General features: G+C 38.1%; 1 protein-coding gene across 3 annotated transcripts in view; it reads right to left on the reverse strand.

Annotated features, from left to right (window-relative positions):
* The window catches only part of DIAPH2 (diaphanous related formin 2), an 817,147-nt gene that overhangs the window by 714,332 nt on the left and 78,550 nt on the right, over positions 1-24,265 (reverse strand). For 2 of the 3 annotated variants that reach the window (XM_046673034.1, XM_046673032.1), the window contains one exon: positions 21,596-21,616. The exons of the other annotated variant lie outside the window; for it this stretch is intronic. In XM_046673034.1, coding sequence (XP_046528990.1) covers positions 21,596-21,616 — 21 coding nt within the window. The remainder of the gene's footprint in view (positions 1-21,595; positions 21,617-24,265) is intronic. 3 annotated transcript variants of the gene reach the window in all.

Here is a 24,265-nt window from a genome sequence, read left to right on the forward strand (position 1 = left end):
TGTCATCGTCACTAGACTTAAAACACAATGAGGAGTTTTGGTTTGGGGCTCTCAAGGATTTTCTCTATTTCCTCCCTCTGTTAAATAGCTATGCAAATAACACTGTCAGCGCTCATCAAATTGGAATCAATAGTTTACATGGTTCTTTTGTAACACAAACAGAAACTGATCTAAATGCATCTGTTATCTTTTCTGTAGTAGAAATTACGTTTAGAATAACTAAATTATATCTGTTACCAGTCTTGATCCTCTCGCAAAATCTGCTTACAGTGACAGCCACTCACAACAGAAAGGACTAATCCTGAGCTCTAATTACCTGAACCCCATTCTCCACAGTACCTTAATTACTCCCCGGTAAACAGGTGAGCACTTACCATAGGGTACTAACCTCTTCAGAGGTTATCAAGGGGCCATTTCGTTCCCTTCCGCTGCCAAATTCTTGATTACCACTGCTCTAAATAACTTTTCTACTACGCAATGGCGTAGTTTCACTGAGGGCAACCAGGGACTTTCAGTACCTTTCTGTGGAAAAGGGCCTGCGGGCACAATCATATTTTGGATTAACTCCCTTGGTTTCTTCAAACACAAACAGGTTTCCTCAACCTTGTGAAAGTCTCACTTGACTTTTTGCTCACCTCCCCGCCCCCTCTGCTCCTCAAGGGCATTCCCCTCTGCTCTTCTATTTGTGCCAGAAGCTCCAGTTCGTCCTTCTGCTCTCTAAACACGAGCACCGCCCTGGAAACCGTCTTTCTCTCTCTACTCTTTTCTGTCCACTCTCTCCCCCTCAGGGAGCCCAGAATTTTCTAATGTTTGGACTATGACTCCTATATGAGGACTCACAAAATAACAATGCTTGTTCTCCCCCTTTTACTTAATTTCTATTCAGCTTCTCCAACATCTTATCAGATATTTCCACTTTTATCTGACTACTTCTATAAACAAAATTCATGTTTTTGTGTCCAAACCAAATCCATTTCGCTACCCCAGTAATGACAACAATCGCAGTGGCTAACACCTAATTCTCATAACATACCTTGGAGGTAGATGCTATTTTTTGCCATTACCATTTTACAGCTGAGAAAACCATGATGACACGGCCTGCCAGGATTCAAACCCAGACAGACTGACTCAAGAGCTTGCTTTCTTAACCACCGCGGCTCACCATATCTGACATTATCTGCCCATGATCTAGCCAACCTTACAGAAATGGCTATTCTCCAAATTACAGTCAAGGTCCAGCCAACATTTCCAAGGTCTGTATTCTACACTGATGATGTCCTCCAATCATCCAATATCTAGACACTTCAAACAGACTCCACTGTAGCCCAGCTTTATCATCCAGGCCCTGATGCCACTCACTGCTCTCTAAACCCATGGACCACACACCTTCACATCTTCCTCTCTCTAATTAAGCAAGTTCTATGCATAGTGCAGGGATATTAGGAGGGAGAGATACATTTAAGTTTTGGCTATGTGACCATCTCCATATCATTTTTTCCAAACTGCATACCTTTTTTAAACCCCGATAGTCAAACGAATGCATTCAATTTCACTCATTTAATTGTGGATGCTTATATTTACACTACCGGTTTTCCATATATTTGAGAAATGTTTTATTATATGGAAGAACCTCCTCCTAAAGTAGCTGAGTTAAAAAGACTAGATTACATTTCAATCAATATTGCCAATTCCATACATCTATAACCACAAAAAATCAAAGGCCAGAATATGCTTCTTGATTCAAATCAATGGACAATGAACAAAGCGAGGTCTTAATATGGATCTTAATATTTTAATAAAAATAAATGGCATATTCATTCAGATGATACACACACTCATCCTGTTCCAGTATTATTTTCAGCAACATGAGAGAATTCTGTATCTGTAATTATGTAATCTGGCCGTGTCATTATTCACAAAGAAAACTGGCGCACCTATGTGGAATATTAAAATCCCAAATAGCGGGAAAGCAGATCAATAAAGCAAAATGCCTCCTGACCTAGAATCAGTAGGGAATGAGACATTCTAGGAAAAAATATTTCAGGGAGATGAAAGTTTCCATTCCAATGCGTCTATTTTAAGTTTTTTCACTGAAATGTCTCTGTCTACAATGACTATTATACTTCCCAGTGATCTGAACATGCTACAGATAAATATGCTATATGCACATGCACAGTTACAGTATGCTATAGATAAAATGGGGATATTAAGACGCAGGCGGGTGGTCCCTAAGGCCAAACGACTGAGCAGTGTGAGCCACAGGTTCCACATTCACGCAATATCCTTAGGAGTGATTAAGCTACCAGCAGATTTTTTTGGACAGAGATAAAACACGGAATAGAGGACTGACTCCCACAGCTGGAAGTGGGGAACTCTTTCCAGCTGCAAGTGTCCGTCCTCAGAATTAAGGGTGGGAGGATTGGGAGGAGACTTCTCCAACTGTTGACATTCCTCCTATGTAGTTGAGAACCACCAGAGGCCATGCCTTGTGGCTTTGCCTAACAGCCTCTTTGCTCCTTGACTTGCAGATACACAGAGCTCTGCTGTCTGTGTCTTCATTACATCTTTTGCCATCCAGCTACTTCAATCGCTACTTCCAAAGTCCACTGGAAAATTGTTACCACCAGCTCTAGTTTGCATCTGTCACTGATGGTTTTACTATCTGCAAGCCATTGACACTCATGCTAAGTCTGATCATCGCCACTCTTCTCTCCCTTCTCAGTTTTTCTTCTTAGCTTCTGTACAAGAAGGCTAGGCATTTCAAGACAGTTACCAGCCAGAACATGCCTTTTTGTCTTGTCATCAAATCAGTGACTTAATGTGTAAAATGTAATGCCCAAGTCTTCTTGGGCTCCGGCTCCGGCTCTGATTGGCATGCTCTTGTGTACTCCCTCTCACTCTCTCTCTCGTCTCCCTCCCTCCCATTTTAGTCATAACTCAGATATTCAGGGTTTTTCTCACCACCACAGTACATCCCCACCCCACTCCACCCCCTACTTGTAGAATGATATCTGTTCCGGTTGTTTTACGAATATCAAAAGATTTATCCTTGGCTCACTACTAAGATTTCACTGTGGTCTGATTTTATGCATTGGATGCTTAATACTAAATAAGCCCCTGCAGGGAAACAAAATACTTTATAAGAGCTTAATACAACTGCAATTTTATCAAATAAAATGATCAGTTTACACACTAGAAAATGTGGCCCCACTCCCCTTCACTGAAGGAATTGAGACTTAGAAAACAAATGCTCTTATCAATGGTCTTCTCAAGCCTAGCCCAACTAGACTGTAAGCTCCAGGGCACTTTTTTGCTCTATTTCTTCTTTTCCCCTCAGCACCTAGAAAAATACCTGGCACATTCAACAAGTGCTCAATAAATATTTTTAAATAAATAACATGAGAAACATTGAGGATAAAGAGTGGTGTTCAGGGCCAGCCCAGTGGCGCAGCAGTTAAGTTCGCACGTTCTGCTTCTCAGTGGCCGGGGGTTCGCCAGTTCGGATCCCGGGTGCGGACATGGCACCGCTTGGCACGCCATGCTGTGGTAGGCGTCCCACATATAAAAAGTAGAGGAAGTTGGCACGATGTTAGCTCAGGGCCAGGCTTCCTCAGCAAAAAGAGAAGGAGTGGCAGTAGTTAGCTCAGGGCTAGTCTTCCTCAAAAAAAAAAAAAAAGATTGGGGTTTATATAGCATTAAACAGCAGTATAAAAGTCATAATATAGATTTCATACCTTTGAATCTGGGAGAATTTGTGTACATTTAAAAGCACTGTAGGAACATTTTTGCACCTGTACTTTTAATACTATTAATTTTATTTCTTAAAATTGACATCTATAAGGAAGAAAAGATACTTAAATTTATAAATATATGTGTTTTAACACATTTTAGTGTCAGTTCAGTCTCTCTCACTATTTCCACATGGCAGTTACCTAGGTATACTGTTGTACTTAAGCTATTCTCCTTTCATAAGAGAGCTATATAAACAGGATTTTAAAGAATTAGTTTATTAACAGAAGATCCTTACATAAATTATCTCATGTTCTACTTTCATCCATAAAATGTTTATATTTATGTAGTCTTTTTCTTTTTATTGATATAATATTTATAGGAAAATAGTTTGAGTGTAGAACCAAAGGATAATTTTGACAATTAGGAAGATGTGACTGGAAAATTCTTTTTTCCCTAAAAGGCAGCAACTCATGCTTATATAATAAAACTTCAGAAATGCTTTATCCTAATTACTCAAAGTAGACTAATGAGAAAGGGCAGAAATCAAGATACAAATATAAAATGGACAGCAGAAGGTGATAGAGGTAATAAGCAGAACCTTCTACGAGAAGGGAAATCTTCCTGTTGGAAGGCTAATGTTCCATCAGTATGGAGGAAATAGATCACGAAGGGCCACAAAACTTTTGCCTAACCTTTACCTGGATCTTACAGACAATATAAACTCTACCGTCAGCTCTGAAATGTGGTAATGCCATGATATTGCTGCCCCCTCATAGCTCCTTGGCCATTTTGCCACATTCTATAGTTTAGCCACACAGATTTACAGGTAAGCATAATTGCTGCTTTTCACAACCCCTCAATCCAGACCATTAAAATTACTCCTGTTTTGGGGCCGGCCCAGTGGTGCAGCAGTTGGGTTCACACGTCCGCATCGGCGGCCCGGGGTTTGCTGGTTCGGATCCCGGGTAAGGACATGGCACCACTTGGCGAGCCATGCTATAGCAGGCGTCCCACATATAAAGTGGAGGAAGATGGGCACGGATGTTAGGTCAGGGCCAGTCTTCCTCAGCAAACAGAGGAGGATTGGCAGCAGTTAGCTCAGGGCTAATCTTCCTCAAAAAGAAAGAAAAAATTACTCTTGTTTTTACTTAAGAGCAGCAAGAATTCCTAATTCCCACCCTTTATCTTGTTTTATTAATTTTATTAAATTTTTAGCTAATTTTAAAGTCCTGATTCAATGTCCCACAAAAGAAAATACATCTAAAATTCACACACATAAACGTATGTTTTAAATAATGGGTATACTAAATTTTCACATTGAAACGGATATTTTCTCTAAGATTGGTGGTTTAAAAACTTTTTTTCCAAAGACTAACCACTTTTTCTAGTATATTAAAGTGGTATTCTATTAGTGGGAATTGATTTTATAAGTCATTCAAGAAGAACAATGAGTCTATTTGGATACACAGAAATATCTAACATCAGGCATTTTATAAAAGAGCTACAGTCCTATTAGACAAAGTGTAGAGATGATCTACACATTTTTTTTTTAGTTGTATGAGGAAAACTCAGATTTCCACAAATAAGTATGTATAAATGTTAAGAGATTGAAAATAGCATCTCTTGCAATCTTAGGATACTTCACCCTTAAAGATGCCAGGAGAAGCTGCATTCTGAGGTGTACACAAAAATGAATTATTCTGGTCTTAGAAATTACTGATCTGGGTGTCTCTGAACACTGGTGTTATGTCTGTAACCTTTTAAAACAAGTAAAGCTCTCATTTTAAACAGAATTGGGGAAAAAATCTGCAGAAGCCTTGAAGCACACCTACGAGAGCCTCGGGTAAGCAGCGTGTAAGGAAGAGAGTTTGAAAAGCATTGCTCTGGATGATCAAACACTATGACAACCCACATTCCTATATGCAAATGTTGCTTTTTTTCCCCCAGAAAACACATTTGTGGGTATTTATAGATTCCTGCTTGATAAGAGTTAAAGATAAACTGTCATGACTTTGTAAAGAATAGTGGAACTCTGAAAATAAAGATGTCTAAAGGTATTCTCACTCAAATAGCAATCTGATATAAAATTTCTTATATCTGATAAGATACAAAAGTAGATTTTAATGTTTAGAATCAAAAGGACTATGCAGCAATGAATCTAAGTAAGGCCCAAATATAACAACTGCAGGGAATAAATATGTCATATTAGACATTTCTCTCTCTCTCTGTCTTTTTTTTTTTTTTTTTTGGTGAGGAAGATTTTCCCTGAGTTAACATCTGTGCCAATCTTCCTCTATTTTGTATGTGTGATGCTGCCACAGCATGGCCTGATGAGCCATGTGTAGGTCCAGGCATGGGATCTGAATCCATGAACCCTGGGCCACCAAAGCGGAGCAGGCAAACTTAACCACTATGCCACCTGGCCATTCATTACTGTAAATTCCACTATACCTGTCTAATGTTTTCTTCTTCGGGGGCGGGACAGGGGCACACGGAACTGTTCCTGGATGAAAGTTAATAAAGTATTATGGGTATAATTAACTCATAAAGTTCAAATCAAACAGATGTTAATTATTTAATTTCTTCATTTTATTTGTTAATTTCAGTAAGCAATCGAAAGGCTTTAACAGAGTTTCTATCAACAAGCTATGGCAAAGAACTGAATTTAAATAAAGAATCCATTAGTCCATACTAGCATTAAAAAAAATTAAAAGGGGAAGGGGAAATAAGGGAAAGATCTACCTTAAAGAAGAATGCCAGATGAGAAATGTAGATGGGATGATGAAATTAGAAATCGCCATTTTGTAAAGCCCTAGCTATAATCTGCTTCAGGCAAGAATCATCAACCGATGTTAAAACCACGTGAAATGTTGCTGGGGAACAGGTTATTTACGTGACCTCAAAGAATAACCCCATATATCACTTACTAAAATTACGAAGACAAATACGGAAGTTACATTCTTGACCAAATGATCACACTTAACATCATCAATAATGGGGCACTCTGATGTCCACGTGTCTCAGGATGCGATGCACTGAGGACAAACATCACCTACGCAGCATCCTTGACAAAAATGTCTACCTTGAATCTGATTATGGTGAAATAATCAAACAAATGCAAATTGAGAAACTTTCTGCAAAACAAACTGGTTTGGCTTCATCAAATGTTAATGAAATCATGAAATTTTTTAAAAAAGTTTAGAGACTGTTCTAGATTAAAGAAGACTAGGAAGATATGACAAATAAATGTAACACATGATACTTGACTGAATCCTAGAGAAAAGAAGTTACAAAGGACATTATTGGGATAGTTGGGGAAATTTGAATACGGGCCATATATTAGATAATAGTATTGTATAAATAAATAAATAAATTCTCAGAGTTTTAAAATGATACTGTGCTTATACAGGTGAAGGTCTTATTCTTAAGAGATACACACTGAAGTATTTAGGGGTAAAGTGTTACAAATCAGCAACTAAGACTCAGAAAAGAGAAAAAAGGAGAAACAAAAAAGAAAAGACAGATTATAGCAGATATAACATAATGTTAACAATTAGAGAATCTGGGTGAGGGGTGTGGGTATTCACTGTAATATTCTTGCAATGATTCTACAGATTTGAAATTTCTCAAAATAAGAAATTAGAGCAAATAATAAAATGTAGTAGTGAGTTCCTTACACATTCAACAATAAAAAGGACAAAATAAGTAACTATAAAATAATTGATCAATTCCTTTAGTAAAGGTATCGACGGCCAAAGTTCCAATCTTGCTTCAACTCAGTTTAAATGGTTAATCTGTGATATACAAAAAGCGTATAAAATATTTGGGGTTATTTTAATCAACTTCTTAAAATGTGATAACTCAGAAATAAAATTATGCACTTGTATACTCACAATCTGATGTGACATTTTATAATTGGACTACATTAAAAACAAAAGCATGAGGGGCTGGCCCCGTGGCCGAGTGGTTAAGTTCGCGCGCTCCGCTGCAGGCGGCCCAGTGTTTCGTTGGTTCGAATCCTGGGCGCGGACATGGCACTGCTCATCAGACCACGCTGAGGCAGCGTCCCGCATGCCACAACTAGAAGGACCCACAATGAAGAATATACAACTATGTACTGGGGGGCTTTGGGGAGAAAAAGGAAAAAATAAAATCTTTAAAAAAAAAAATAAAAAAAAAAAAAAAAGCATGAAATTGTTTGAGCAGCTATTTCAGCCTAGTCATCTGTTTAATACAAGTAATTCTTCCAAATGAAGAGCTTGTTTCATTTGCAACAGTAATTCAACAGCGCCCCCCAAAAGTAATGAAAATAGATGCTTACAAAATTTCATGAGACTTACTGATACATTTTTCTGCTATTTTGTACCCATTCAATACTTCCAGATTTTTCTCCGAATTAGTCATTATCTCATAAATAAGAAAAATGTATCATTATAAATAGTTACCTGAGACAACTGAAATTGAGTATTGTTTCCTATCTTGATAGCAATTTGTGTATTATGTCCATCCAACAGTGGAATAGATCATGGACATTTTCCACTAGATTTTTTTAAGCTATCCAGGAAAACACATAAAAATGGCCTTAACTGTTCACATGCTCAAACGTTACTAAAGATAAAATCATGCCATAACTTTCAAGGCATCCAATGCTTCTTGATACTGAGTTTACATCAGCAGACTGTAATTAAATGAAGTGAGGGCGCCAGGATTGATTAAAACACTACTTTGCTATCAGAAGCTATAATCTACCAAACATTATCTGCATCAGTTTCCTTCATCATAAAATAGGGACACATTTCTGAAGGGGAAGTATAGATAGCAAGAGTGGTAGAAACCATGTAAAAAATATAGCTACGCAGCAGAGACACAATTGGATATGAGTACCAAATTATTAATAGCAATTTATGTTAGGGGCTGGGGGCATGGGTTTCTTCCTGTTTTTTTTTCAACTCCATCTCCCTAACTGCGTTATCCAATTTTCTGAACCATATTGTATTACTCTTAGAATGGGAATAACAAACTTGAAAAGCATTTGTTCTAAATCATATATTTGGTTTAAAATGTATATTTAAAGGAATTATAGCCTTTTGTAGTATTTAAACATCTAGCACTACTCAAAAAAAAAAAGCCAAATTCTCAACTACTACCACAAATCTCAAAATAATACTCCTGAAAACTTTCCTACTTCTGAGTTCGTGTATCCTTCATCTAGAAGTAGATATTGAAGCCCAAATTTGTAGAGTAGGTACAATATTCAGCTGGAGAAAAGAGTTCAAATGAAATGAGAAAGGGCACATGGCTGTGCAGCTTAAAACGCAGATATTTTAATATTGACATGAAGGATGAGGGATAATCCTCATGGTTGGTTGTACCTTTTCATAAAGAAGGTGACTTTAAATGTAGTCTGTGGTCTGGGAGCCTTCTTAGAAGACCTGAGCTCTTACAATGGTTATAATCGAACTGGCTTCTCAACTGATGATGAGGAAAGAAGGAATGACGTATGAATGCATGCGTCACTGTAAGCTGGCAACAGTTGTGGTTCAGCACTTTCTTCCAAAAATATATATTAGGAAATACCATGAGGATCATTTCTTCCATTATTACCATGACAATGATTTCAATATGTAGTGTGTCTTACAGTTTACAAAGTGCTTCATAATTCTATTAGGATGGCAGGGTAGGAACAGACAAAGAGATGTGGACTCAAGAAAGGTTAAGTGTTTCAACTCAAATCACTCAGCCATGAAGAGAGAGAGCCATGAGCCAAACCCCAGGTCTTCTGAGTCCAAACGCTGTAATTTTCACTATGGTATAATTTATGCTGTAAGCATCCACTTTGTGTGGTGGCTTTCCTATATGATTCACTTTGTCCACCAAGCTGTGGGCAAAAACAATTGGAGGAAAAACTCCACAGGTGAAAGATCCAGGATATTTGTAGTTGGTGTGATGAAGAGCTCTTTTTGGAGTTTCCTAGATAATGGGAAAAGGATGGAGGGAGAGCTCTCAGTATTTCTTAGTCATATCTGTATGCAAAAATCATAATCACTATCAATAGCAGTGTCACTGCTAAAACTAAGGAACTACACACACACACTGAGGAAAATGAGAATGAGAGCATTTAGATTGGGTGTATTATCAAGTAGCACTTACAGTTCTGAGGGTCCCAGCTGTACAGTGCAAAAGCAATTAAAAAGAAGGCAGCACTATATGGAAAAGTTAGAGCAAGTGGGAGAAGAGGGAGCGGAGGGGCCACTTAAATCTACAAGGACCTAAGAGAGATTACATGGGTGATGACGAACAATTGTCCTCAGTGGAAGTAGGAAATGTGGCAAGAGCAAAGAGGCCTAAACTGCAGTAGAAAAAAATTTAGTTTATTCCTGAAAAAAATAAGATTCTAAGATGCTGAACTGCATTTCCAATGGAAGAGGACTTCTGATCTTGCAAAGCATTATGAACGCAGCTTTCTGATTTCAGTTTACATACAGTTCAGTGTCACAGGGGTGGTGAATATGTAGACAGTGAACAAAAGGATGTTTAATTATTTTATCACTGCTATAGCCTAGTGTATTTGAAAATGTCTAAGGTGTATTAAGACATAGTTCTTGCCCTTTGAGAGCTTATAAGCATTTTAATTACACAATATTAATTAAACAAAACTAATGTTTAATTGAAATTAATTATAAAAGGCAAGAGTGCATAAGAAAGGTGAACACTGATGATATAAGACTCAAAGAGGCACAATGTTTCATCTACTTTAGACACAGGAAAAATGGCTTCAAAAGAATTAAAGGCCATTGCTAAAAATGGGCTTATTTCTAATATTTATGTTTGGCTCATAGAGCAGCAATATCTCTTTTCTCACATTTTAGTTGCCCAGTATGTTCTGTTTATCTGAGTTGCTGTTACCTGTTTGCGAGTATCTGCTAGGAAAGCACAAAGACCACGTCTGCTCAGTCATTTGGGGCCCAGAGAGCAACACTTCCATAGGGGCATTTAAGTCTCTGTGATGGAGTAGCTTTCCCACAGGCAGGCTGTTGGTGGGGCCTACAAGCATCCTCCAGCTGGTGGAAGATAACAGTCACCTATAAGCAATGGGTGAAGGACTAAATAATAACAATGTTAGAGAAGGGAAGCACGCGTGGTGATGATCATCATCCACAACCGCCTGGAATCCACCAAATTCTTAAGTTTTGCTTAAGAGGCCCAGCTCGGAAGTCAGTCTGACCGGGTTCCAGTCCTGCCTCTCCCACCTACTCACTGTGCAACCACAGACAATGTCCTTGCTATTCTAAGCCTCACTTTCCTCATCTATAACATGGGGGTGATCATGGTCACGAGGATTAAGTTAGTTTTACACGGAACTCGCTTAGCACCGCTCCTGGCACTCAGTGTCCTCTAAAGGTCAGCTACTATTAAGTGTTAAATATAAGAGAATAAAGATCATACACTGCATTGGTTTGCTAACAACAACAAAACACAGAGGAGGTGGCTTAAACAACCAAAATTTACTTCCTCACAGTTCTGGAGGTGGAGTCTGAGATCAAGGCGTCAACAGGGTTGGTTTCCTCTGAGGCCTCTCTGCTTGGCTTGCCGATGTCCGCCTTCTCCCTGTGTCCTCACAAGGTCTTTCCTCTGTGCATCCTCCTGGTGTTCCTTTGTCCAAATTTTCTCTCATAAGGACAGCAGCCAGCTAGATTGGATGAGGGCACACCCTAAAGGCCCTCTTTAAAGGCCCTATCTCCAACACATTCTGAGGTACTGGGGGGTTAGGGCTTGAACATATGAATTTGGGGGGAGACAATTCAGCCCATAACATATACCTTCTCTCATTCTAAGCAAAAGCATTCCACCCCATAAGAAAATCTGAAATAATTTTGAGGAAAAGTCTCAGTTCTCTTGTAACTTCTCAGCTTTCGAACATAGAGGGAACCTACGTAAGCTCACTTAACTTTGAGAGGATAGACAGATGGATCAAAAGATACAGACAGACACACTATATCTAGTGTACGGTTGCCAATCACACTTTGTAAAACAGCCCTCTGAATGTAAAACTACTCTGCCAAAAAAGCATCATCATCGATGAGCAGAAATGATTTACCTAAAGTGAACAAAGTAGTTACAGTACTCAAAGCACAAGAATTACATATTGCACAGGCAATTATTTTCTCCTTAGATCACAAGTTCATTGAAGAAAGGAACCATGACAGGTGAGTAAAAATTTACAAACAGATCAGCATATAAACTGAACCCAGAAAGCTTTTTGTGTCTTTGATTGATGTTCTTAAAATTCATTTTTGTTTTCTATATTGTTTCGATAGTTAATTGCGGCTGCAACTCTAATAGCACATGAAGTTAATGTACTGATCCTGGGATGTGAATTATGGTGACCACAGTAAAAAATGACCTTAAATGTTCCTAGTCACATGACCATAATTTAGCGATGCAGGCCCACAAAGCGTTTCATGCGGGCATATAAACAGGATACTAATTCAAGTCATGAATACCTGTTGACCACTGACAGGAAATAATTTGGCCAGTATATACTACTCAACAAAACTCCACGAGACAAGGCCAGACCCCAGGATTTGGAGATGGAGCCAATGTCTTCCTGAAAAAATTGATGTACAAACCTACAGAAATACATATAATATGTAGCTCAAATGAGAAAATACAAAAAAGGGCTTTAAAAACGCTAAAGCACTTTATAAATCTAAGGTGGCATTCTGAAGATGATTCTATTCTGCCCTTAGCCCATTCAAAGGAGCTACTTTTGGTTCAATCAAACCATCCTTTCCTAACAGATAAGCAGATAGAAAAAACATGATTAACTGAAATAGGAAATGGAATCAAATATGTGAGAAAAAAGCCAAAATTTGATATAGAGCAAGCTAACTCTTTAATATTGATCAGAATCTTTTTGCTTCCACTTTTTCCCCTGCTGACAAGGCTAACTGGAGCAAGAAAACATTGCCTCATAAAAAATATCCCTGTGTCATTCCACTTTAAGTTTCATAATGGCAACAGGCAATTTTACACAGAGTTTCTAAAGGAGACATAGTATAGAAACTATATTACTTAACAACAAAAACAAACACAGAAAAACACCCATATAATTATCTCATGCTATATGGCCAGTCAAAATTTTTGCCATAGTTGAATTTTTGTCATAGTTTTCCATCAATGTAATATAAAATAATGGCTATACTAGTTTTAAATGTCTTATACCAAGCATTAGATTTTAAATGCATCCTTTTACCTGATTATATACACAGAGACATATCCTCAATAAAAATTTCTAACATGATCACAATCAAAATACACAGGAAATAAAGTCGCAGTGCAGAATCCTACATGAAGAGTACATCTTTTTGTTTCCAGTATCAGGATATAAAACATAACTGCCCCATACTCATAAATATTAATGTGATCAATTTACAAAATATATGTCTAAGCATAAAGTCAATATTCATACTGTCTTTCAGACATTTCCAAATGCCCAAGGTAAGACAACTTCCTAATATTTTATAATCTACATTATTTTAGCATTCTTTAAACAATGAATTTAATCTGGCATGATGAAACAATGTAATTATGACAATGCACTGGAAGGCAAGGGATTGATAAGAAATTGTTCTAAAACTGAATGGAAATTTAAACAATAAAACCTTTCAAAACATATGCAGATACTCCTATCCAAAACAAGCATAATCCACAAGCCGGCTTGTAGTATTAAAACATAAGGAAATGGGAAGGTAGCTACTTACTGCTCATAATGAATGTAAAATTAGAAAAGACCAAAATTGGAACTTTAATAGTGCTCCTGCTATTTTTAAAAGATCACTTATAATATACCATCATTAAACAGTCTCAGGTCTTATTTTCATCTGATTACCAAATGAGTTTTCCTACTTTATATACACTAGTTAAAAATAATTGCATTGGTTATTTTTATTCTGATTCAATTTAGATTTTTAACAAAATTGTCACCACCATAAAACTAAGTATTTTACAGTAGCAACTATCCCACAATTTCTAAACCCATAAGAAAAAACAATCAAATTGGAGCGCAAGAAAGTCATGTTTTCTTATGAAGCAGCTACTTCCAACTCCAATAATCAATGTTTTGTCTCCCCCTTCTGGACTACACAATTATTAAAAAAAAAAAAAAACGGCAAAGATTTGATCTCTTTTCACAGGGTATATTCAAATTTTAGTCGGCCTGACACAAGTGTAACATTACATGAAGTAATCATTAAGAGACTATTCAATCAGTAGACTAATAAAACTTCAATTTAATAACGCAATAGCAGCTTAACAGCCCACGAATACATACTGCCACACTTAGTGATATTTTATGGGTAGTATGATTAATTACTACGTGGCTTATAGGAAGGAACACATCAGTGGCATTTTGGATTTCTTACTTTGAGCCTGGCCATAAGTTTATACTTTTAACAAGAACTTTCTTTCGGTATGACCTTCTTCACCAGCCTGGGGGAACAAATTCCTTTGGCTCTATTTTTTTTTTTTTTTTTTAAAGATTTTATTTTTTCCTTTTTTCTCCCCAAAGCCCCCCCATACATAGTTGTATATTCTTCGTTGTGGGTCCTTCTAGTTGTAGCATGTGGGATGCTGCCTCAGCGTGGTTTGATGAGCAGTGCCATGTCCGTGCCCAGGATTCGAACCAACGAAACACTGGGCCGCCTGCAGCGGAGTGCACGGACTTAACCACTCGGCCACGGGGCCAGCCCCTCCTTTGGCTCTATTTTGAGAAAAAAGGCCTGCAATATTCACTCAATCAGAGCCGGTGATCCCCATGCCCCGTTTGGGAGAAAGAAACATACATCTGTACCTAAACTTCACCCATGACAGGGTTGTCCTTTTGACTCAGATTATTCAGAAATTTTCCAAAAGATACAAATGTGACATCTTCATCATGTAAAATGGCTTATCTGATGAGCAATACTATAGGCCATGAAAATGATTAGCTCCTTTCTATCCGGGTCCACTGAGTTCCCTAGAAGGACACAGGGCCTTCACTGCCTTATACAGATATGGAGGCTTCAGTTATAAACAAGGAAATGTTATTAGAAAGATAAACAACAGATTCAGCAGCACTGTGCAGAGAGTATAATTAAAATAGTAAAAGTAGGAGTTTGAAACAGAGAACCAAATTATAAACTCCTACTCTTAATGCTATAAGCACTAAAGAAATATTGTGTGGCAATCACTTTATCCTTGTGTTTGGGATTTTACTAATGTCCCCTTGATTAACATGTCTAACTGAACTCATCACCTTGCACTCCAAACTTAATCTTGCTCCTGACTTCTTGGTGAACACTGAAGCCACCATCGTTTCAGTTACCCATGCTTGAAATTTCAGTCAGTATTCCTTCACATGCCGCCTCTACCCTTTTTAACCATTTGCTGAGGCTATTTTTTTTTTTTTTGAGGAAGATTAGCCCTGAGCTAACATCTGCCAATCCTCCTCTTGTTTCTGAGGAAGACTGGCCCTGAGCTAACATCCATGCCCATCTTCCTCTGCTTTATATGTGGGACGCCTACCACAGCATGGCGTGCCAAGCGGTGCCATGTCCGCACCCGGGATCCGAACCGGTGAACCCCAGGCCGCCGAAGCAGAACGTGCGAACTTAAGCACTACGCCGCCAGGCCGGCCCAAGGCTGACATATTCTACTTCCACAATCTCTCTCCCTCTTCTATACCCTCCATTTGGTCCTGTCTAACCACTCTCCAGTTCAGGGTCTTAAAACTTCAGCTACGGCAACAACCCCCAGCTTGCTCTCCCTGCCGTACCGTCTAACTCCTCCAATTTCCATTGCTCCATTTACCTTCCCCAAATACAGCTCGGATTTTGTCATTCCATGGCTCAAAACCTTCCAGGACTTCTCACTAGTAAAGTACCAACTCCTCAACATGTTCCTTCTAAAATGACTTCAACCTACCTTTCCAAACTTACAACCCACCACTATGCTTAACCATGTTTGTCATCACCTTAACGAGCGAGCTCTTGGGGTTGGGTATTAAATACCCCCATATTTCCCCTTGTTCCCCCCACTCCAACTATAGTGGCCTCTTTGCTATTCTTCAACAACTCAGAGCACACTCCTGCCTCAAATCCAAGACACTTGATGTTCTCTCTCTGCCTCTGTAGCTCTTCCCTAGATATCGGCATGGCTCTCCCCAATTTTATTCACGTCTCCCTTCAAACATCGTACAGCTCGCCTATCTAGACTAGCGCATCCCTCATCACCGTCTGCTTTCTCATCTTGCTTTGTTTTCCTCCATAGCTCTTCCCACTCCCTGCCATTATACTTAATACGTGTCTGATTGTCTGTCTTCCCAAGTAGAATGTAAGCTCCGTGAGGAACTTACCTGTATGGTTCATCATTTGAGCACCTAGAATAGTGCCTGGCACATAACAGGAGCAGTAACTTTTGGTTCAAGAAAGGCATCAAACTGTGGTGAGAGAGGTTAACCAGGTCACAGGGAATGAAGGAGTGCTGATTCAAACAAATTCAAATTCAGGTCTTTCGGATGCTAAAACACCAGCCCCCAAATCCCCTACTGCTACCCCAGGCATTCAAGTATTTATGTCATTAAATTACCATAAGCTAATATAATATCTGATATATGTATCATATCATATCACATATATGATCAATATAAATTTAACAGTGTAAGGTCTGGTCGTTATAATTCTATTTTCCAATTATCACATGTAATCACGTCAGTTCTTACTCTTTGTTTCCCACAGAAGAATGGTTCTTTCTCCACCTGTGGATAAATTATTCCTGGCTTGCAGCGAAATCAAATCAATCATTTTAGCTGTTTTCTAAATCTGTTTTCTGCAATGTGTTACTAAACAATAAAAACAATTTATTTTCCTTCCAAAGTTGTACAACACTTAGAACTAGAAGCCAGTGAAAAACGCATTCAGGTCCTTCCATCTTTATCCTACTGCAAATTCTCCTTTGCTATTTTAAGATATCTACAGGAGGATATTTTATCATTTCCCTTCATAGATGATATCTATAACAAATCTCCAACTATTTTATTAAATCTTTAAAATAACCTTGTCAATATGATCTTGAGACCACAGACGGATTTTTCATTTTTTTCTCAAAGTCCAGCAATAATCTATACCACATAACACACAGCTTCTAATAAACAGGCGAAGCCGTCTCCTTTTTCCATCCAGCTGAACCTTTCCCACCATTCTCGACCCAGAATAAATCCCATCAAATAGCACACATCTTGAATATTTAGCCAAAAAAAGAGGCAGCTCATAGACTTATCTCATTTTACCATGTAATCTTCGTGTTTTTATGTTTTTCATACCAAGTACTTTGTAGAATTCAGTACATTTAATGAAAAATGTAATTTAGACCTACTATTTGCAAGCCTCTTTGTATGTTAAATATATTAAATATAAACAATAAACTTCAAATTCAGCCTGAATTTAGTATTGCTATCCTCGTTTTATGGATGAGGAGACTGAGGTTCAGAGAGGTTAAGTAAATTGTCCAAGGTCACACAGCTAGGATGCAGCAGAGTGGGAATCTGAACCAAGGGCCACCTGCCTCTACTAAAATCTGCATCCCTTCAGAGGATCTATACTGTGGACATAAAAAGACAGACCCCTAGGGTGAGAGTATTATTCAAAGATATACATTACTATAAACTAAAGTAAAATAGGAGTATTGTAACAGAAGCCAGAAGGAACATATAACGTAATAGAAAGTATAAGATAAAGTAGAAACGGATTCCATAAAAGAGTTAAAAATAAAGTGCTACAGAAGTTCAAATCAATTACTAAGTGGCAACTGGGGTTGGGGGGGAATGGGGTGGGAATCAGGATAGCTTCATGGAAGAGCTGTGGAGGATGGCAGAATGTTGACAAAGGAAGAAAACATTCTATGCAGAAAAAGATATAATGAGCAAAGTCAGCAGCAAGACTGCACAAGGCAGAGGGGCTGGTTATGTTCAGGTAACAGGCAGTTTTCCAGCCTGATTTTTAAAGTAAAATTTATAAAGGAGAATAGTGAAAAGTAAGGCTGACTGCAGTTTGAGATGGAGAGGAACTCAATTGCCTCCATTTCTGCTTCTAATCAACATTGGACAGACAAAAGAAAGTCAGGGCCTTGCAGACCTGCTTCATTACATATTCCATCTTTCTAGTTTCAATCTGGCTTCTGCATCACTCATTTTTAGGCCAATATATATAATCTCTAGGCAACCATAGTACTTAAAGTGGTTATTCTAGAATTTCTTCTCTCTGGAACACTTCTATGAAATTCTTATCTGCTCTTTTTGCTTGAGGAAGATTGGCCCTGAGCTAACATCCATCACCAATCTCCCTCGTTTTGCCTGAGGAAGATTGTCACTGATCTAACATCTGTGCCAGTCTCCCTCTATTTTGTATGTGGGATGCTGCCACAGCATGGCTTGACAAGTGGTGTGTAGGTCCGCACCCAGGATCCAAACCCGCAAACCCTGGATCGCTGAAGCGGAGCACGTGAACTTAACCACTATGCCACTGGGCCGGCCCTACTTCCCATCTTTTGAACATTAATGAGACCATGAAAAATGAGCCCTTTGTACCTGACTTTCACCAGAGTGATTTGAAATATTGTTTTTTCACTCCTCTCTCTAGTCTCAAGAAAACAACAAAAAAATCTTTCCCTTTAAGGCACCCCTCCCACCTAAACTCTAGAACAAATCCCTCATCATTTCCTCTAGAAGTTCATTCCTATCCAGGATTTGCAAACTCCAACCTGAGAAGCAGGGCATAGATAAGACAATTGGTATGAAATAGTTTACATTGCAGATCATGCATAACCCCTATCTTATCATGCTGTCTTTCGAAACACCCTCGGACAAGGCAAAACTTTTCCACGAACGATATACAGCCTGCTGGCCTGCCACATGGCAACCTTTACTACATTGCATCTTCAGGCCCTATCTTTATTCTGTCTACCTGTCTGTCTTCCCCATTAGACCTAGTATTTTGAGGGCAGGAGCTATGTTCATTGGGGAAGAAAGACATAGAAATAATTGCTTATAATAAAATAGGTTAACTATTATATACAGCTAAACACATGGTGCTTTGGGAAGGAAGGAGTTATCAAGGGGAGATTCTCCTTCTAAGATTGACATGAAGCTTAATCTTGATGGATATTTAAGAGTTTGCTGGGCACACTAAAGAAAAGTGCATTCTAGCTCAAAGAAATAGAATATGCTTGATTTAGAGGTACTAAAGAATAGGATGTTAAGGCATTGCCAAGTGTTCCTGTGCAGATAGAGGACAGGCACACGTAAGAATGCAGCTGGAGGTAAAGTTAGAAAAGGAGGCAGGGAGAAGATCACAAAGGGCAACAGGGAGCCATCTGAAAGTTTTAAAGGGGAAAACAGCATGATCTCTGGTAAGAGGGCAGAACACGCATGTGCGGGGAAACAGCGTGAAGACTACGAGACTACTTAAGAGTCCCCAGCAATGACAGGCGTGTGAAATGATGAGTTGGCACTAAGGAAGCAACAGTGTGGGTAACTAGGGGAGGGAGTTGAGAGTCATTTGGGAGAAATAATCAACAGAACTCGGTAACTGCACGTGAAGGAATTGGTAATACTTCACTGGCTTCGGGCATAGGCCGTTGGATTGCTTATGGCACCAAGACCAGAAACATAGGCTGGCTCTGGCCCACGTTAAACTAAGCTTAAGGTTCCTTTATCACCCTCACTGCCTCACACACAAGTCTCCTAGGTAGACTCTGTCCTAACCCAGTATCTCTCCAAGTGTGCTCCTCAGACTACCTTAACAGAATCTATGGTGCTTGATAAAGACGCAGAGTTCTTGGCATGTTGATACACTTTCAAGTTTGAGAACCACCATTAGCCTAATCCAGCCTACCTACTGCTATCAAATTTATTTTTCTTAATCCCTGCAGTCCTCATGTTACCCCCTTGCTCAAACTAATTTCGAATCTTCTGCCCGGACATCAAGATCCACTTTCAAGTTGATTTTTGAATCTTTCCAATATACATTATTTGTTCCAATAAAGTCAACCTCACCTCTCACTTCCCTCTTCCCGCCCTGAAATACACTTTGGTTCTTTCTCCGAGCCTTTGCAGTGAATATTACTTCTATAATCTGAGAGCTTCTCCATAGTCTCGTCTCCATAGTCAAATCCGAGTCATCAGGGCCAGCCCGGTGGCCGAGTGGTTAAGTACACACGCTCCGCTTCGGCGGCCGAGGGTTTAGCCCATTCGGATCCTGGGTGCAGACATGGCACCGCTCATCAGGCCATGTTGAGGTGGCATCCCAGATGCCACAACTAAAAGGATCCACAACTGAAATATACAACTATGTACTGGGGGGATTGGGGGAGAAAAAGCAATAAAAAATTTTTTTTTTTTAAATCCCAGTCATCATAACTCATTCTTGCTGAAAGCCCAGCTTAAGTCCAGAAATTTGCATAGAATTTTCTCTAATTACCCTAACCCTACTTCTCTCTCCTGCTGATGAGTTCCTATTACACTTACAATCAGCACACAATATTTCAGGTTGGATTATTTCCACATATATTATTGCAACTATAAGGCCTTATCTCATTCTTATTTTCCAGCACTCAGAGCACCTAGCACAGTTCTTGGCACATAATAAGCACTAAAGGAATATCTGCTGATTTTTGGAATTATCCTTAAAGATTGATGTCTTTTTCCCCTAGACGTCAGACGAATTAAAAAAGAAAAAAGAAATCAATTTTTTAAAGCAAAATAAATATTAAATACATTCAGTATTCTAGATATTACGGTACTTGGTAATTTTAAAGATAAGGTTTCCGCCCTGTCTCTAAATACAGACTGCTTAGTCCTGAAGCCAGGGAATTACAAATAGCTCTCAATTACAATATAGGCCACTTTTGGTGTATTATGTGACAGTGTATCATGTAATTATGGCACGGAAGTACAGTGCCTTGCTTATAAAACCTTTAAAAGACAGTGACAGAAAGAAGCTTAAAAGATAAAGTAAGCCAATCACTTCAATTTCTCCATTTAATAACTGAACCTCAGAGAGATTACAGGACTTGCCCAAAGTCACAGAGTCAACTAGTAGCACTCAACAAAGACAGGCACCCAGGCCTCCTGACTGGACATAAGGGTTGTTTTCTTTATGCTGTGTGCTCAGTGTCAAAGTGAGATATTTTATTTTATTATTTATTTAATTTTTTTGGTGAGGAAGATTGGCCTTGAGCTAACATCTGTTGCCAATCTTCCTCTTTTTGCTTGAGGAAGATTGTCGCTGAGCTAACATCTGTGCCAATCTTCCTCTATTTCATGTGGGATGCCACCACAGCATGGCTTGCTGAGTGGTGCCAGGTCTGTGCCCAGGATCCGAACCCGCGAACCACAGGCCACCAAAGTGGAGCACGCGAACTTAACCACTCCGCCACCAGGCTGGCCCTGAGATATTTCAATAAGAATTCCTGTTAGCATAAACCAACATTTTAGGAATCTCTCCCTGGCATCCTGAGAAACTGCTCAAAACACAAAATCACATCAGAATCATAAAGACCAACACAGGCACAATTCCAAAAAAAAAAATTAAACTTTCTAAGAGAAAATATACAAGCACATTCTAGTTCTAAAACATTTCCACAAACCACCAGAAAAATACTTACCATAGCTAAATTTTAATCACCCAATCTTAATATTCATTTCACTGCTTTGGTAAAACATACACCAACAGAAGAACCAAACGTATAAACTACTATAAGCAAAAACCATTCAATTCTCAAAAGCATGAATTCACATCTAAGGGTAAGACACATCTTTTGTACTCACCGTAACTTTACTTCCAACTATCTGCATGCAGTGGTCAACGGAGAGTGGTTATGGTGTAAAAAAAAACAAATAGCAACAGTATTAGTAATCAGAAGCTTTTCACTCAAGTTAAGTGTTTAGTAAATTAGTAAGTAGCTAACCCTATGTATACTCTTAATACTTCAGATCTAGAGGCTAAAACAAACATATCAGTATAATTTCCAGCATATTTCAAAAATGTGTTAAGTCTGAGGAATAAGGATTCCCAAATAAAAGATTATTACTATTTGAGGAGTTCTTAAAAAAATGTACTGTAACGGGCTTCTCATAGCGTACAATCTAAATATCAAATAATGCAACATTAAGTGAAATCAGGCATCAGATATTTCACCAGCCCACAGCCCCTCAAAAAAATTATCAATAGATAATTGATTTTTTTCTCCAAAGACTGCTTTTTTTTTCTTTCCTTGTTACAACAGGTATACTATTAAGGTTGAAATAAGGTATTTTAGAATATAAATATTGCATTTAAAGTCATGCATTAAGAAATGAACTTTAGGTTGAAAACTGGAATATTTTATATTGCTATGAACTTAAGGTTTATAATATTGTTTTGTATTATACTTGAAAATTACAAAGAAGATAGATTGCTTATGATTCTAGTTTTCTAGGTCATCCTAGCATTTCTATTATAAGATCAGAGTTTTCTATTTAATGTGAAGACAAAGAAGCATTCGACATCTAAACATGCAGATATTCCTAAGGAGGGAACAGTTCAAAAATTGCAACTTTGAGCTTTCCTAATAGATAAGACATAAGAGAATTTCTAAAAGGCAGAATTGTGTCTAGGAAAGCAAGAAGCAAAATCATAGTCCTAAACATAATTTTATGCCAAAATCCAAATATAAGTCAAATCATTATTATCAGATTCCTACACTTGAATATCAAGCAATGACCAAAAAAGAGCTAATCGATAATCTAAAACCATTAATCCAATAGCAATTAATATCAATACGTGTTCTATTTTTCAGCTAGTACTTAAAAATAAAAATCCAATGTAATTGAAATCCCAGTAAGAATCCTAAATTGAACAGGATACCACAAGACACAAAAAGATAACGACAGTTTCTAAGTAAATTATTTCAGAGGAATCCATGAATTTCCACAGAGAGAAGGAGCTTTCTTAAATATTCACTCAACAAACTATTTGCAGGCAGTGATTACTGAGTTGAATAAAAGCCTCTCTGATGCCATTATCAGTCTTCTGAATTGAAAGATATGCTATTGACCTAAATTATTTCCTCGCACTAAAAAGACAAAGGTCTTATTTGTCCCTTGTTTATTTAGCACAGACATGAGACTAAAAAAAGAACGTGAGCCTGTCTTAACAATTAAGGCAGGTTTATACTCAGTGAAACGACCAGAATATGGCCCATTTAATGATTCATTCAGATTGCAAAATGATTGCATTTAACTAAAGCACATACAGCAAATCGATTACATGGCCAAGGGAAGCTAAGAGAAATTGGTTTGGTCATGTTTGGGTTCAGTTGTTTCACCATATTCAAATGATGTCTGGAAAAGAAGACCTGAGAAAGAAAATATCTGAAAATGGCAAAAGCAAAAGTACAACACACACATACACACACACACACACACAGAAATGCTGCAACTTTCAACTGCTTATTATACTGACGAATCCAAAACAATCTATAGATGTTTCTGCTATCACTATTTTACATTCTTTCCTTTTGAGATTTTTCTTAAATCAATGACACCTCTCAATGGATCATGTGCCTTCAAAAATAGAATTTTACATATTTTAAAATCTCAACTTCAAGGATTGTGATTTAAGGTAGAAATATTCTAAGAAGGACACTGGCATCTGGCAAACTAACGCTAGGATTTCAGTGACTAATTTTTCCTCATAAATGTCTGTGTATGCTGTTAAGATATAACATGCAAGATTCCCTCTAAATCCCTGATGTTTTGCTCCTCTTTCAGGATTATGAATTGGTGTGACCACGTTGGCATATTAACAAAGCTTGGTTTTCCATTTCTGAAAAGAAATGCTGGTGTTTTGAAAATATAGACTCTTCCAGATTATTTGTGGCCAAATTATCTACACGTAGCAACTACCCTAAGTCAGGTCCATAACCACACTTGCTACAACGAGCAGACGAGTCCAGCTCATGCAGACAAGAGGCGGTTCTCGAATCCCTTATTTAAAGTCCAGTCATCACCGACAGAGTTACTCCAGCCACTTTTTCCTTTAATATTCACACAACTTATTCTGTATATCCATGGGACTTTCAGAGGAAAAAATTAAACAATAGTTTCCATCATTATCTTTTAATTTCCTCTATATTCTCTTATTCCATGCTAATTTTAACAGTTAATTACACAACAAAAGACTCTCCTTTGCTTTAGGAACAGGTTTTGAGCACACACCTGTGTATAGTTTCATCTTGTTTTATTGTCCTCGCCCAGGAACCTAGGAGAATGTTGGACATTTCTTATTGAGTTCATATTTTGTTTGTTTGGTTTTCAATTCCATACAAAATGACTAATGCAAGTGTTAAAGAGGGAAATGTACAATTTATGTTTAAACGTAAATATAATTCTCACATGTTTTACATGTGACTATAAAACGTTTTTCCACCAGGGACTCTAGTGGAAAAGAGTTTGACT

This window comes from Equus quagga, chromosome 10, assembly GCF_021613505.1.
Source record: "Equus quagga isolate Etosha38 chromosome 10, UCLA_HA_Equagga_1.0, whole genome shotgun sequence".
Taxonomy (NCBI): Eukaryota; Metazoa; Chordata; class Mammalia; order Perissodactyla; family Equidae; genus Equus; species Equus quagga.